The sequence below is a fragment of the Thunnus thynnus genome, chromosome 13, assembly GCF_963924715.1.
Source record: "Thunnus thynnus chromosome 13, fThuThy2.1, whole genome shotgun sequence".
NCBI classification, from domain to species: domain Eukaryota; kingdom Metazoa; phylum Chordata; class Actinopteri; order Scombriformes; family Scombridae; genus Thunnus; species Thunnus thynnus.
Genome location: NC_089529.1, coordinates 5,727,093 through 5,743,496, shown reverse-complemented (window position 1 = coordinate 5,743,496; position 16,404 = coordinate 5,727,093). Strand labels below are relative to the sequence as shown.

At 42.7% G+C, this 16,404-nt stretch overlaps 1 protein-coding gene across 1 annotated transcript in view; it reads left to right on the top strand.

Moving 5' to 3' along the window:
• The window catches only part of med13a (mediator complex subunit 13a), a 78,506-nt gene extending 63,183 nt beyond the window's left edge, over positions 1-15,323 (top strand). The window contains exons 16-30 of the mRNA XM_067607429.1: positions 3,527-4,449; positions 4,976-5,143; positions 5,770-5,993; positions 6,330-6,519; positions 6,820-7,255; positions 7,555-7,786; positions 8,151-8,342; positions 9,184-9,407; positions 10,253-10,395; positions 10,497-10,655; positions 11,975-12,163; positions 12,617-12,759; positions 12,948-13,112; positions 13,732-13,832; positions 14,176-15,323. Coding sequence (XP_067463530.1) covers positions 3,527-4,449; positions 4,976-5,143; positions 5,770-5,993; positions 6,330-6,519; positions 6,820-7,255; positions 7,555-7,786; positions 8,151-8,342; positions 9,184-9,407; positions 10,253-10,395; positions 10,497-10,655; positions 11,975-12,163; positions 12,617-12,759; positions 12,948-13,112; positions 13,732-13,832; positions 14,176-14,308 — 3,622 coding nt within the window. The 3' untranslated portion in view covers positions 14,309-15,323. The remainder of the gene's footprint in view (positions 1-3,526; positions 4,450-4,975; positions 5,144-5,769; positions 5,994-6,329; positions 6,520-6,819; positions 7,256-7,554; positions 7,787-8,150; positions 8,343-9,183; positions 9,408-10,252; positions 10,396-10,496; positions 10,656-11,974; positions 12,164-12,616; positions 12,760-12,947; positions 13,113-13,731; positions 13,833-14,175) is intronic.
• The last annotated feature ends 1,081 nt before the right edge of the window (positions 15,324-16,404 follow it).

Below are 16,404 nucleotides of genomic sequence, written 5' to 3'. Positions count from 1 at the left end.
AAATAGTAGTCTTACTTAACTATTTCAGGTGATTCCAGTCGTGTCCATTCCTGGCCTTGCTGACACTCGTCTGCATGCCTTAGCTCCGGATAATTCCTATCTAGTCTGTTTCAAAGATTCCTTATAATTTATCATGATGATCTTGGCAGAAGGTTACCGAGGCGTTCTAATTCAGGCTTGCAGAAGGCATGCCAAGGCTGTGCTAGCTGGTGTGCCTTTTTGTGTGTAAGGAAGCATACACTCACACTCTGGTCTCTCTCTGTCCACACATACCCTCTAGTCTCTCCCCGGACACCCCCTTAGCAGACTGCTCAATTTCCCATGCATGGCTGCCTCAGGCGGAGCAGGGAAATGAGTGTAAAATGCCTCCTTGGTTGAAGATGAGGATTATCACTGGAGTGGTGAGCGGGGCCCCCACAGCGGCTCCATGCCATCTCACCACTCATAGCAGCTCGGAGTCTCTAGTTTATCTGTCACAGTTCTCCTCTGCAACGCTCCGCAGATATATCCAATCAACATATTTATCAGGAAAAAAAAAACAAAAGTTGTAATCATGGCTGTGGACCTTTATTACACTTTATGCTAAACATTAAACTAATTCCTGTGAGTTGTAGTGACCAGAGAACATGAAATCTGACTGGCTCACTAAATGTGAGAGGTTCACTAATCTACATCTAACCGGAAAACTTCACCGTAATGCACCACCTGTTTCACTTTTTAACAGTGTCGACCTAACTTTGTGTGTCCATATTAAATTAACCACATAAAATGCACTGTAAACCATTCAATTATGAACAAACAACACAGACATTGTAAACTGATAAAATGGCCGGGAGCAAAGGCCCCAAAGCATTTCCTCAGGTATGATTAAACAAGGCGAGACATGCTGCTTATAGCTTGAAAGTGAAGTGTCGGTGTATAGTTTATTCAGCAAATTAGGCTGAGCTGGCTGACTTTTTTTTTTTTTTAAACACATAAAAAAGGAATAATTTTTTGTTGCAACTAATTGCAACTGTGGGACCATACTATTGCTTGATGATTATTAAGATTATTTTTAAGAAATTTCCCATATGACAGAAAATGTAGAGCAGACCTAGCAACAATGGTGGGCAAATTTAAAACACTTTTGATAGCTGTAATAAAAGTGAGGCTCATTATTTCATTTTTTGTTTTTTTTAGAAAGTGTGTAACTGGAGTACTAAGCCAGGTTAAGATGGGCTTTAAAGGAGGGAGATGTGTCTGCACTTGGCTAAGCCTGGCCAGTGTCCAGAGAGTCATGAGTAAAGACCTTATAACAATGTAGTGGTGCTGCCTTTGCGTCTGCATCCCATCATGAACGTGCCCTGGCTGCAGGAGAGTTGCGCTGGGACTTCCTTCTAATGGGTCTGTGCCAGGAGTTGTTCCTCACATACAGCTAGGGACATGATGTGCTCACCCTCTCTCTCTTTCTCTCTCTCTCTCTCTCTCTCCCCCTCCTGCTCTCTCATACACTCTTTCTCTCTCTCACTGCTTCCACACAGTAGCCTGCCAGCCCAAAAATAAACCTTACCTCAGAGGGACCGCTTGTTGAAATGTTTATCGAATGTCTTTCTCGCTCCCTCTGCTTCTTTTTGCTACAAGTTTCTCATTCTCTCTCTCTCTCTCCTGCATTCTTGTTCTCTCATGTGTAAACATGTCTGCAGTCTGAGCCCGTTCTGCATTCCTTTTGTAGTGAACGTCGTCGTGCCCTACTGCCTTATTACTCGAACTATCTTCACAAATGCAGTGAGACGGTTAGATAACAGTATGTTGTTATTTGAAGCAATGTACTGAAAGTTGCTGTTCTGGTTTTTTTTTTTTAAAAACTCAGATAAAAGACAAAAGTATTTACTGTGCACTAATGCTGGATGTCTCCCTGGTGAACTACATCTAATCGTCATGCCACAATTAGATGCACCCTCCTTGTTGAGCAGTGGTGGACCAAAGGTTAGAGAAGTGAGCCTGTGACTGGAAGGTTGTCGGTTCAATCCCCGGACCGGCAGGTTAAATCTGGGTGGGGAAAGTGAAAAAGCAGCACTTGCCCCTCCCTCATTACCACTACTGAGGTGCCCTTGAGCAAGGCCCTTAACCCCAACCGCTCCAGTGGAGCTGCTCAGTGGCCGGCAGATCAGACTGTGGTTGTACTGGGCAGATTCCAGGTGTGAATGTGATCAGGACGGTCCTGCAAAAGAGAGGCTTCTTCTTAGTGAAACTTCCCTGAATAAATAAAGGTTAAAAAAAAAAGATGTATACAGGTATATCATCATACAGGTGGCACATACAGCTGTTTTCTTTTACATGGAAAAGCAATAGTTTTATTGTTGAAATTTCTAATTAACCTCATGGCTTAACCTCAGCCAGTTTGAATTTTGGCAACTGATTTTGATTTAGTCTTATTTTTTGACAAAAATGATGAAAATCAGCCTTAGTCACATGTTAGTCATTTGATTTTTGTTAGTTTTAGTCAACAAAACGAAGCACAAGTCTAGTTTTTATCAGTGACATTTAAGTCAAATTTTTGTCATGCATTTTTCCTTTTCATGTCTTCTAAGTGTTTTGAAGCTGCAGCTATCATCATCTTTGTTGTATACAGTTGCCATGGTTACAAGTGTTGTTCTCATCCATCGCAAGATTAGCAGAAAAGGCACTGTTTACTTTTTCACACAGACTGTGTCCATGTCACAGCACTAATACAACAGTCTGACCCTCCTCTGTAAATCATCATCGAGAAGCTGGATTCACTCACCTGTTCACAGTCAAAACATGAAAGATAGCTGACCTGAAGTAAAGTTTATGTTACCCCCATATCCACAACACTTGATAATGTTACATTAATCTACCTTTTTGTAAATGTCAGCATGCAGCCTGCATATTTTCTTAGTTTGTCCAGCTGTTTTGTTGCTTCTTCTCTTCTTATTCTCAGTGGTTTGTAGATTAATGCAGTCCATCTGTTTCTACCAAGAACTGGTAACATCAGATAACATTACTGGCAGGGACAGAGCGTTACTGAATACAAGATGCTTCATATTAACTGTAGTGCAACAGGTCAAACTGTTAAATCATCTTCTGAACAAGAGATATTTTTGGGCAGTGGAGGAAACTGTTTTACTGGTCCAGAGCTACAGTGTGTGATTCTGCCCATACATGCAGGTGGATGAATAAGACTTTGCATTAAAACATGAATTAATTTGTCCATTCCCTATTTAGTTTTTATTCGTTGAAAGATGTAAAACATTTCATCATAGATCTCATTTTTGAAGGGTACTTTTTCATTTATTTTTCATCATGTGTTTGACATTTAAAAAAAGTTGTCAGCAAATATTTTTTCTTAGTTTTTGTTGAGGAAATGAACACTGATGACTGCAGGCTTCTTAAGGACCCCTGCATACCCCCAGCCCTATGTTAAAACCCTTAAATGTGCTACTGTGTTTCCACAGTGTAATTGTAGTATCTTCTTTTAGCTTTTGCATCTTTTCTTACTCATGTCCTTTTGTCTTTCTGCTCCCAGTAACATCCCCAGTGTGGGCAGCACCATGGACCAGGACTACAGCCAGACCTACACCCCTCAGACCCACACACCCTTCATGTCAAACAGCGCTCCACCAAGTAACAGTGGCGCTGGCATCCTGCCTTCTCCTGCCACCCCACGTTTCTCTGCCCCCACCCCACGAACCCCACGTACCCCGCGCACACCTCGAGGCCCCTCCAGTGTCCAGGGCTCACTCAAGTACGAGAACTCCGACCTGTACTCGCCAGCGTCCACCCCTTCCACGTGCCGACCGCTGAACTCAGTGGAACCGGCCACCGTACCCTCCATCCCAGAGGCCCACAGCCTCTATGTCACCCTCATCCTCTCAGAGTCAGTCATGAACCTCTTCAAGGACTGCAACTTTGACAGCTGCTGCATCTGCGTATGTAACATGAACATTAAAGGAGCCGACGTGGGCGTGTACCTGAGCGACCCCGTCAGCGAGGCCCAGGAACTCTGCAGCTGTGGCTTCAGCGCCGTGGTCAACCGGCGTTATGGCAACGGCTCAGGCCTCTTCCTGGAGGACGAGCTGGATATCATCGGCCGTGGCTCAGATGTCAGCCGCGAGGCAGAAAAGCGCTTTGAGGAGCTGCGGCTCTCCTCTCTAGAGAGAACTGGAGTCGGGAGGGGCGACCGTGTCCCAGATGAGCTGATTCTCCTCCTGCAGGACCAGTGTACCAACCCTTTTTCACCCATTTCAATCCTGGAGCATGACATAGTGTCACGGGGGCCAAGCGGGGCCCCTGTACCACCCTGTGTGAGGGTGGAGGAGAGGGACTACCACAGTGACTGCTACATGGCCCTGGAGCACGGCAGGCAGTTCATGGACAACATGTCGGGTGGCAAGGTGGACGAGGCGCTGGTCAAGAGCACCTGCCTGCACCACTGGTCAAAACAAAACGGTAAGATGCAAATCTACATTGTAATCAAACATGCCAAAAATGGCTGTTTTACATTTACTGGTCATTGTAGTTTTAAGACTGTTTTTATTTAACCATGAAAAAGCAGGACGATGCTGTTAGGTATTGATCTTTTTTTAAATTTTATTTTAAGATATTCATCTCAAAAGTAAAACTAAACTAATATAAAAATGTATGAGTTTATATGTAATTATGTGAAACGTTTGGTGCTAGCAGTCTGCCTCGGATTGATTGTTATGAGATGATGTCACCTGTATTTCTAATATCATAAATCTTACCAAATGTACAAGTGTAATCCAAATGTTGATTACAACAAAGAAATTCAAAGTTGTAAAAGTTTTCTGATGCTGTAAAAAGTTATAGTCAAAAAGTTACAGATTAGGACATGATGCATGAAAAATACCTCATTCTAGGAACCTCACTTACATGTCTACTATGTTTTTTTTTGAGTGTTGGTTTTTCATGTTCATGTTTCATGAAATTTCCCATTTACTCCTCTGTTCTCCAGCAGTGGACGTGAGTGCGCTGTGCTCTCAGGACGTTCTGCGGGTGCTGATGTCACTCCAGCCTGTACTCCAGGACGCGATCCAGAAGAAAAGGACAGTTCGGTCGTGGGGCGTTCAGGGTCCCCTCACCTGGCAACAGTTCCACAAGATGGCTGGACGGGGCTCATACGGTAAAGCTGGGGACGAGCTGGGGGAGTTCATCCATTTGATACACAGTTCAGACTGATGTTAAACAACCACCCAGATTAGAGGTAGAATTAGGGATTGATGGATATGTTTTCAAATCAGATATCAGTGAATTTCTGTTTTCCATAACATATGAAGAGGCCTCTGACTTTTGTGCCAAGAATAAGATTTCTGAAATTCATGATAAACACACCTTTAAGTAAAGGCACATAGTATGTCTCGTCTTAACTGATCAAATCTGTGATATCTACTGTGAGGGTTGTAACAACTTTTGCTGTTGGTGTGGTTGACATTTGGGATGTGTGTGTGTCGAAGTGGAAAAACTCTGGAAGTTGTCAGATCAATCGGCAGCGTTGTCCCTTTGCTGTGGTCCAGATGTCAGCTCTGTCGGGAGGAGCTGTCAGATCATTTGTTGACCTCACATTCTGATGCACAGTGGAGGGCACAAGAAGAGGGAGGGCAGCTGACACCATACCTGTTAACAATGCTTGCTCACTGTTATTTCTTTCTTTCTTTCTTTGTGTCTCTCTTGCTCTTTGTGTTTCTTTCTACCTCCTCCCACACTTGCTTTTCCCTTCATTCTCCTCCTCCTCTCCCCTCACTCTCACAGGCACAGATGAGTCCCCAGAGCCCCTGCCCATCCCAACCTTCCTGGTGGGTTATGAGTATGACTTTGTGGTGCTGTCTCCATTTGGTCTGCCCTACTGGGAGAAACTGTTGCTGGATCCCTTTGGCTCCCAGCGGGACATCGGGTACTTGGTGGTTTGTCCTGACAACGAGGCCCTGCTCAGTGGGGCCAAGAGCTTCTTCCGAGACCTCACAGCTGTCTACGAGGTAGAGACTCTGAAGAAGGGTGGAAACTCTTCAGTGTTAGCACCATCCAAATAAACACTGCTTTACTCAACTCCACCCAGCTTTGGCAGTATTTCATTGGTGCTGTCTGGCAGTGAATTATGCAAATAGAATAATTGTCTAAGATTTATTTCAGATGGAAAAGTTTCTTTTTATTGGAACATGAAAATGAGTCAAAACATTATTTTTTTGTTGATCTGATTTATGAAAAAAGATCAACTGCAACTCCCTTCTTTAACCATTTTCACATGAAATGAATATATGTATCAGTTCATACACTCATTCTCTTTGCCACTTTGCCTGTATCTGTTTTCACAGTCATGTCGACTGGGCCAGCACCGGCCCATTTCCAAAGGCTACCCTGATGGCATAGTCCTCGTCGGCGGCAACGGAGCCAAGAACCTTGCAGATCAGCCAGTCAGTGACTGGTTCCTCAAGGCTGCCAGCAGCAACAGCGACGCCTTCACTAAGCTCAAACTCTATGCACAAGTGTGCCGCCACAACCTTGGTATGTGTCATTTACAGCCTAGTGGGTATCTGACGCACTTTTCTGTTGCTCAGTACTTGGATTAGTCAGCTCTTTGTTCCTGAATTTCTGCCTTTGACATCACTTGGTTTAGTTATTATAAAAAGGCTAGCTAGAGAGCCTTGACAGCTTGAAAGTGAGCAGAGCTTAGAGTGAGTGTCAGTGTAGGAGGAGGTCAAGTTGAAATGGAATAAGCTTCGAATTAAATAATCTTTTCATTCTCTCAAATTGTGTTTGATGTTATCAATAAAAGTCTAATGGTGATTTTCTTTCTTCCTTTAGCTCCATACCTCGCATCACAGCCATTGGACAGTTCCCTTCTCACACAGCCCAGTACCCCGCCATCGTCCAGCCAGTCATCATCCACACAACTGTCTAGCTCCACCTCCGGCTCAGCTGGCCAGCAAGGCTCAGTGAACGCTGCAGGCTCCTCTGTTCCCAACAACAACAACAGCAGCAGCAGCAGCAGCAGCAACAGTGGGTCCGGGAATGGCTCTGCGTCATCCAACAGTCTGGTGACATCGTCAGGCCAGCTTGGCAGCGGGATGCCGCCTGCCAAGCCCAGCTCTTTTCCCCCCTTTGGGAGCATGGGCAGCCAGGGCCAGGGAGGTGGCCCCCAGAGTGGACAGCTGGGACAGCAGGCTGGTACCCAGAATACTGGCACCTCAGGGGACAACTCCAGCAGCCAGGCTCAGGGCCCCACAGAGCCTCCTGAAAGGTACTGCAGGACACATCAGCATGCATTGCATCAACTTTAAAAAAGGCTGATTGTATTTGATCACTTTCGTACCCAAGTGACAGTAAGTCACAAGAAGTTATTATCGACTGTATTTAAAGTTTTTGTTGTGAAACCACTGTTAAGCACTTAACTGACAGGTTAATTCCTTCTTATAAAATAAAGGAAGACACAATAATATAATTCCAGAGTAAAGTGGAAGGCAAGATTGGTTTTACAATACTGTGTGTGTGTGTGTGTGTGTGTGTGTGTGTTTATGATTTTTTTGTTCTTTTCCCCAGCACTTTGGAACGAGAGAAGGTGGGTGTGCCCACAGATGGGGAGTCCCACGCCATCACGTATCCACCTGCCATTGTTGTTTACATTGTGGACCCCTTTAGCTACGAGGAGGCTGATGGTGGCCCCGGGCCAGTGCCGGCCCACTCCAGCATGTGGACGCTGGGTTTGCTACGCTGCTACCTGGAGATGCTTCAGTTCCTGCCTCCACACATCCGAAATTCTATTTCTGTACAGGTAAATAGACTTCCCAGAAGAGACGCACTGCATGAGTGAAAATTAATTGTGTATTCAATGTCAGTGTGTCAATTACTCCTCAATGGATAACAGATTATACTCAGTGGCATCATTGCTGACATCTTCCATCATCACCAGAAGCACTAAATTGTTCATGATTAACAACGGTGTACCCTGAGCGAACAGAAAAAAACAGACAACAATATAATGCAATATAATAGCAATAAATGGTACCTGAATTGAAATTGGTCACTTGGTCAATGCCACTTTTCTCTAAGTAGCAGATATGGCATATTGTAGAAGCATTGTTTTGAGAGACTGTGTGGGCAATGTCTGATAACTTCTCCTGCCTTTTTTACCTCAGATTGTCCCCTGCCAGTACCTGCTTCAGCCAGTACGAGGTGAAGACCGCCATATCTACGCCCAGCACCTCAAGTCTTTAGCCTTCTCTGTCTTCGCTCAGTGCAGACGGCCGCTGCCCACCTCCACCAATGTCAAGTCGTTGACGGGCTTCGGCCCGGGTTTAGCCATCGACACGGCACTGAAGAGCCCAGAGGTAAATGTGAAAATGTAGCAGTTGCACTCTAAGTTCTTCAACATAACCCATCTGTAAGACAAGAGGCAGTTGTTGTGCTAGCATGTAGTCTCAGTTCAGCTCTTTCTTTCTATCCTGTTGGCATCTTTTGTTAGCATTAGCATGCTAGCGTTGTCCTCTGATCAATAGGCAAGCAAACAGAGGCTGACAACGGTGTCCTCGCAACAGCATTTCAGTTGCTTTCAGCTCTCCAGCCAGATATGACTGGACCTGATAGGACCCAGCCTTTTGCTTCGGCTATGTTCAGTCTGCCACTGAAGAGAAAGAAGACAATGAGATATAGAGTTCTTAGTGCTAACCATCCTCGTAGTTTTTTTTTCCTGCTGGAACAGGACCAAGGGAACTTGTAACCCTCTGCTACTCCAGAGTTTTCTTTCCATTATCTGCTTGGCTAGCTCCCTGAGACCTCCATAATGGGATCTCGACTCCAGGTTTAGACAAAGGGGCGCTTTAGATCAAGACCTAATTCAGTTGACTTCCTTCCTCGCAGCTAGTGCTACCTTTTCCCTTTAACGCACTGGCAAACCTTGAGCTGCCTCGCTGGGAGAACTGGGATATGGATGGGACAATGGGAGTCACATAATGGACATTTTTGCTTGAAAAGATATTTAGAATGTGAACTCAGCAAAAATTGAGATATTTAAAGAGAGGATTTCCTGCAGCTGTGAAAGTCCAGCAGCCAATCAAGCGCGCGCATAATTTACATATCTGGAGCATGTCCAATTTTTATTCATTTATGTAGAAGGGCTGAACATTTATCCTTAATCCTTTTTTCCTGATATCTTCACCTCCCCATCTGCAGAGGCCAGAGTGTCTACGTCTGTATACACCTCCGTTCATCCTGGCACCGGTAAAGGACAAGCAGACGGAGCTCGGGGAGACATTTGGTGAGGCATCGCAGAAATACAACGTGCTGTTTGTAGGATACTGTCTGTCCCACGACCAACGCTGGATCCTTGCTACGTGCACTGACCTGTATGGGGAACTCCTGGAGACCTGCATCATCAACATAGATGTTCCCAACAGGTAGGACTACCACCTTCAGCACTAAATTTAAACCTACCTTCACAGTCATTGTTACCATCAGTAGGAATGACTGAAAGCCACTGGACCCCCCCACACTGGTGTTTTGTCTTTTTCTCAAGTTGAGGTATACTGGGAATTTTCAGATATAATTAAACTCCATAAACTAATAACAATTGAAGACTGTGTGACAAAGTGACAGAAAATGTGTCATGCAATGTCTTTGTTTATAGTGCAGTTTCTTTGCAAGTAGTTTTTTATTATATTTAATTTTCATCACACATAACATTTTTAAAAAATAAACATAAAAAAATATATAACTTTTTTTTTTCTTTGCAAGTAGTTTTGACAATGTGGTCCATAGCAATTATCTATATGATTGTCTGGCAGTCACACCAGTGTAGTAGATGTTTGAGAGCAACTTGCCATCATGCTCCACATTCTCAACTGATTGATTTTTTTTTTTTTTCCTCAGTACATATCCCACATCCAGTCACAGCTGTGTTGCAACTGTCTGTGACCTTACAAAAGGTGCATGACAGCTGTCGCCAACACTCAAAATGTGTCAGCTTGATATCAAAACTGTGATTTTTGCATCAATTATGTCATGCTAGCTGTCAAATGAAACCTTTCCACTGAAGTATAAATTAGAGTTGAGAGGAAATGCACATAGCTGTCAATCAAGTATGGTCCGTACGCCACCCACACACATTCTTGAGACAAGGTTCGCCTCTGAGCTTGAGCTCACAAAAATATTATATTTTAAAGCACTTTATATGGTAAACCACTTCCTTGAATATTTATTCTGAATACATCTTAAGAATGGTTATTACATGTGTGTTCCGCAGAGCGCGGAGGAAAAAGGGCTCGGTTCGGCGGCTCGGCCTGCAGAAGCTGTGGGATTGGTGCTTAGGACTGGTACAGATGACATCAGTCCCCTGGAGGGTGGTGATTGGCCGATTGGGCAGGATAGGGCACGGAGAGTTAAAAGGTGAGGACTGATATCCTAAAACGCAAGCCATTGTAATATTTTTCATACCAGTGTGTCACTTTTTCATTCATCCCTGCTGCTCTCTTCTCCTGATGTTCCAGACTGGAGTATTCTGCTGAGCAGGAGAAACCTCCAGTCACTGAGCCGCCGTCTGAAGGAAATGTGTCGAATGTGTGGCATCTCTGCCTCGGATACTCCCAGTATCTTGAGCGTGTGCTTGGTTGCCATGGAGCCCCAGGGATCCTTTATCATCATGCCAGGTACAGTGTATGCACAAGACGAAGATTATAAATACACTTAGTATCTGTTTTAACGTACACTTCTTATTTGAGTCACATTACTTCACCAAGAAAAGCAGCCCTGATGTCTGAGTGTGCAGGGGAGTGTGTGTGTGTGTGTGTGTGTGTGTGGCGTGATGGATGGCAGCAGCATATCACAATGCGTGTCACCTCCTTGTCCAGAGCAGATTGATGGCAGGGAAGATCATGTACCTTTTCGCTCATAAAGCACTACCTCTCAGATGGCCATTGATCTCAATGCGGTGTGATGGAGAGCCAGATCAATGGGTTTATTTTGGGAAACGAGTGGGGGATCGTCAGTGCATCATACCAGGATTGTGTTGAGCGATGCCGAGCTGGGGACATCTCCTTCCAAAAAATCTCTTCAAGCTGAATAAGATTAGCAAGGCTGTGTTAGCCTCAGATATACAGACATACTAGACCTATGACTAGGGGGATTTTACAGCTAACAGCTGTCATTTTAAATCTAGTTTCCTGAAGTACAGGACACATTTTTAAACCTACCACTGTAAATGTATTTTATGCAGTCAATACAATCAGTACTTTAAAATTAAGCCATTAATATTTGAGCAGTAATTTTTTATCACAATTGTTAAGCTGTAACTTGATTTGCTCATTAATATGTTGCAATGAAATTAAACCAATTAAAAGCAATGAAAAGACAAGGTGTAAAAAATAACTACCGGACTAATGTCTTCACTACAGAGTACAGTTAAAGTCATGATATCACTAGTTATATAGAACAGTGGCTCTCAAACTTTTTCACATCAGTGATCCCTAAACTGCCCAAATTAGACCACGGACCCTCATTTAATAAGATTTTGTCCCAGGGTTCCCCATCTGATAAGACTTTTGCTTTTAGATATTTTACTACAGAAAGTGTATGAAACCCATGACCAAAATAGTCATACATTCTGTCATTGTGTTACTTATTGATGGAATTATAGTGAAAATAAATTATTGCCCTTTTTGCTGGGGACTCCCTGCAACCCTCTCAAAGGCCCCTGGGGAAACACTGATATAGAGGGATTTATAGAGGATTACATTTAAATGGTTTGTTTTGCGGTATTGATCAGTTTCAAAGATGCTGAAATACTACAGTCTGGGTTTGTTGTGCTCCTTTTTTGAGTTATTTGATGTCTGCAGCTCAAACATTTGCTCAGTCAGAGACCACTTAAAAGATGTTATCCACAGTAAATAAAAGGATGATGACAAGAATTCTCATTTCTTTGTTGCTCTGTTTATTGACCGCTCTCTCCTTCCTCTGTACATCCCAACAGACTCGGTGTCGACAGGCTCAGTGTTTGGCCGCAGCACCACCCTGAACATGCAGACGTCCCAGCTGAGCACCCCGCAGGACACCTCTTGCACCCACATCCTGGTCTTCCCCACCTCCGCCTTCGTCCAAGTGGCCAGCTCCAATTACACCAACATCGACCCCAACATTGACATTCTCAACGCCACCACTGGTCAGTAGCGCTCTTGCGCCTGCAGTCATTCCCTGGGATTCTCTTGCTTTTTAATTCAGCACAGCTCATCCTATTTGCTAGACCTTAAACAAACTCACTGATGTTGAAAGGAAATGTTGCAATTACTGAGTTTTTCATCTGTACTGTTTGTTTTCAAATCCTTCCTGTTTACTTTTCCAGTCTATTAAGAGTCAGTGTTGTTGTAGTGTGTGCTTACATACTAAGAGCATCTACAGCACCCTCAAGTGTCTTCAGGTTTTCATTTGTGCAAATATAATGTTGCTGAAAATGTGAGGCATTGTCACACACATTCCATTTACTGTATAGTAAATATGGAAATAACCCTATAATGCCCTTAGAGGAACAAAAAAGTTATACAGTGCAAGTGATGGCCACTAAAAATACATATTTGTTTATGGATCAATTCTTTAATTATTCTCCTCTTCTCCTCAGATGGGTCTGATGCTATCGGGATTTTTGACCTGCTGGACCAGGAGAACGAGTTGGTGGACCCAGACATCATCAACATCTCACCCACCACTTCACCAGTACACTCCCCTGGCTCTCATTACCACCATGGAGGTGATGGCAGCAAGGTGAGACAACATGCATATGCATGCATGATGAAATATTGAAAGTATCTTTTATCCTGTTTCGCGTTCCTTTGTACGTTGTGTTGTCAGAATAAAGCAACATGAGACGGTGTTTGTCACAGTTACATACAGTATATCATTTAAGATGACACAAAGAAACGAAGCTAACCCTGAGTTTCTACCTTCTGCAGGGCCAGAGTACGGACCGCATGGAGTCTCATGAAGAGGTTCCTAACCTCCTGCAGCAGCCTCTTGCCCTTGGCTACTTTGTGTCCACGGCCAAAGCCGGCCCACTACCCGACTGGTTCTGGTCAGCCTGTCCGCAGGCTCAGAACCAGTGTCCACTCTTCCTCAAGGTACCACACTCTGCCATCCTACATGATAGACTTCTTTTAGTGCCGCCTTTCTCCACAAGTGCAAAGTTGCATAAAAAATGTCTCTTTATGGATGAACAACAAGACAACTTAGTGTGAAACAAATGTAGTCGTTAAGTGCACATTAGGGGGGAAAAAGAGATGAAACAAATATAAACACTTGTAAGGCAACTACAGTAGACAAGTTAGACTTGTGTATTTTGTTAGACTTTGAATAATACAAGGCTGCTGAATTTCCTTTATAAATGCAATTAAGATGTAAACCACAAGTTAGTCCCCACTGGAGGTTGGAACAATTTTTAGACAGGTCCTTTTGTTTGCACAGTACATCTTCATTAATGAACCGCAAAACTGTTTTATAGCTCTTTTTTTTTGCTTATGAGTCTCTGCCTTTGCAAGTAGTGCCCTTGTGTGTAAACAAATGGCCCGTACAAGAAAAGGATCTAGTTTTGATTTGCAGCAATATCCCTTTCTTTTAAAAGTAGTCACTGTCACTCTGCTGTGAATAGAACTATCATTTTTAGATGAGATGTAATAAAAGGTTAATAACTTCTTTATACTGTCTTTAAAAACACCTCTTTCCCTCTGCTTTCTCTTTCAGGCCTCTTTGCACCTCCATGTGTCTTCAGTGCAATCAGATGAACTACTGCACAGCAAACACTCCCACCCCCTCGACTCCAATCAGACCTCAGATGTACTCAGGTAAACAGCACCGGGACACACACTGTCACAAGTCAGGTGCAGGAAATACTGTGTTTACAGGGTGATTTTAGGATTTGCAGATTTTATTCAGACTGAAATAGCTTTTTGATACAAATAGTGACGATATGTAAGAGCAAAACATATATTTGACATAGTTTTTGAGCTTAAAATGCTTTATGTACCCTTAGTTTATTATGTATATTGGTTAATTGTAGGCCAGGATTTGATCACTCTGCAAATTGGAGGCTTACTTTATTTGTACAAAGTCAAATTCTTCAGAACATATTGCCACTAAAAGCTCATAATCAAAGAGTAACTGCATATCTTTTGTATGCCTGGACAGATTTGTGCTGGAGCAGTACAACGCCCTCTCCTGGCTGACGTGTGACCCGGCTACACAAGACCGACGATCATGTCTGCCCATTCACTTCGTGGTGCTCAACCAGATGTACAACTTCATCATGAACATGTTGTAACAAAGAGCCTGTCACAGGAGGGGCAATGGGGAAACATTTCAGAGAAATGGAAAGCGACAACTCCGAAGGGGTTTCATCAAGACTGAAGCAAGAACCAGACCAGAGTACGGAGCTGGATCCTGCACCGAGATGGGATTAGACGGCTGTTAAAAGCTGTGACGGTCCTGTCCCCTGTGGCTGTTGGTGGTAGAGACAGCCCTGTCCCTGTGATTTAAAGACATGCACATAGAGACAAGGGAATAAAGAAGAAGGGGAAACCTGAAGTTGAGTCGCAATTAATGAACGTGAGAGAATGACAGATTGGTTGTCATGATACAGTATGTAGCATGGCAGCACAGTCACTGGCCAGTCTGTATTTGGAGAGACAAGTCTATCTGTAAAGTTATTGGAAGAAAAGGGACATATTTGATCAAGGAAAAAACCCAAGAATAGATCTTTGGTTTTAAGATCTGAAATTCCTTTATATTCCTTTGGATGAAATAGTATCCAAATGAAATGCCTGCATCTATCTTATTTATTGTAAGTTTTTAAATGTATAATTTGTCTTATTTCTTAACCTCTTTTATATATAAAAAATGGAGAAGGTTTATATCACCTTCCTGCTTTAAAGCAATTGGTCTAAGATATATGTAATCGTCTTAATTAAAAAAACAACCAGGAAAAAAATCCCATAAAAATTAAATAAAGTCCCAGTAGGTTGCTTTTAGAGTATTATTTTTTGTAATGGAGACAGAATATTTGTATTGTCACAATGTACAGAAGAATTAGAGTGGAGAATTATGTTCCATGCCTTTGAGCATGAAGGACTTACAGCAAAGCTGTAGCTACAGAGGACTTGTACAGCAATGAACTTCACTGTGTTCAAATAAAGAGGTACATTGTTGTATATAGTATTTTATACCACACATTTAGACACAAAAACCAAACGGCAATATATATAAATAATTATATATGAATGCCATGCCAGCAGTTGGTGGTGTGGCTTCTGTTTTAGGAATAAAGTGCGTCAACTTATTTTCCTGTGCTTGTGTTCATTGCTTTGGGGAGGGGGACTGTGATGTGCAATTTGATAAGGACACCAATAGTGGAGTGGAAGGAGAACTATTGGCATCTTTTGGAAGTAGCTGACCTCAGGTTTGACCTTTTTTATTTTGTATGAGGAGAAAGAAAACAAGAGATTTAGATGTGATAGCAGAATAGCAGTGTCCTTTTCAGCACATCCTTTTATTTTACCGTACCTCTCCTTACTCTGGCTCTTTTGGCACCACTTTTGATTGGTTATGGATACATTTAGACCAATCCCATTTTACTTCACTATGAAAGTAAATGTGTGGTGTAAATGAACTTTAACCAGCTATGGATGGCTGCCCATTGGATATGCAGTATTTGTACAAAGAGGAACATCTACTGTCTGGATTTCTCCTGTTAAGAGGGAAACTGTACTTCAATTATTGAAAATCCATTGCTATTGCTCTTTACCTTGCATATTGGCATCAAAAATTTGACCGTCAAAATGTATTTGGTCTTCTTTTGAGTGTAGATAAATACATTCAATATTTAATAAAACTCTGAACATTTATTTTCAGTCACGTGCCATGTTTTCTTGTTTTTGGGAAATCATGGTTGTTTGCAGTAACCCATCTGTTTCTAATATACAGTAGGTCTGCAAGCTTTCTACCACACTTTCTATTCACCAGTGGGAAAGCCAGTGAAATAGCCCTGCATAATAATTTCAGTCTGATATTTTACTTGTAAATTGCATTGTGTAGTAGCAGCTGGCAATCCATTATTTGGGAATAAATACAACTCCAACTGCTGCAAGTGTGCCCTTGAAAATAAAGTGGAATTTACACCGACAACATTTCAATGACTGGGTAGGTAAGTCTAATAGTTATGAATCTACAGACACTTGGGATATTTGTCTGGTTATGTCCTTTCATAACTCTAACACCAAGTGTTCCATGTCACCAAGTCTGAATATAGTGCAATTTAGAAGTGCTACTTTCAGATTTCTTAAGATTAATTCATGTTTATTGTGTCATCCAAATAAATGACTTTTTGAAGCTTAACCAAGTATAAATAAGCCTGTCTACCAC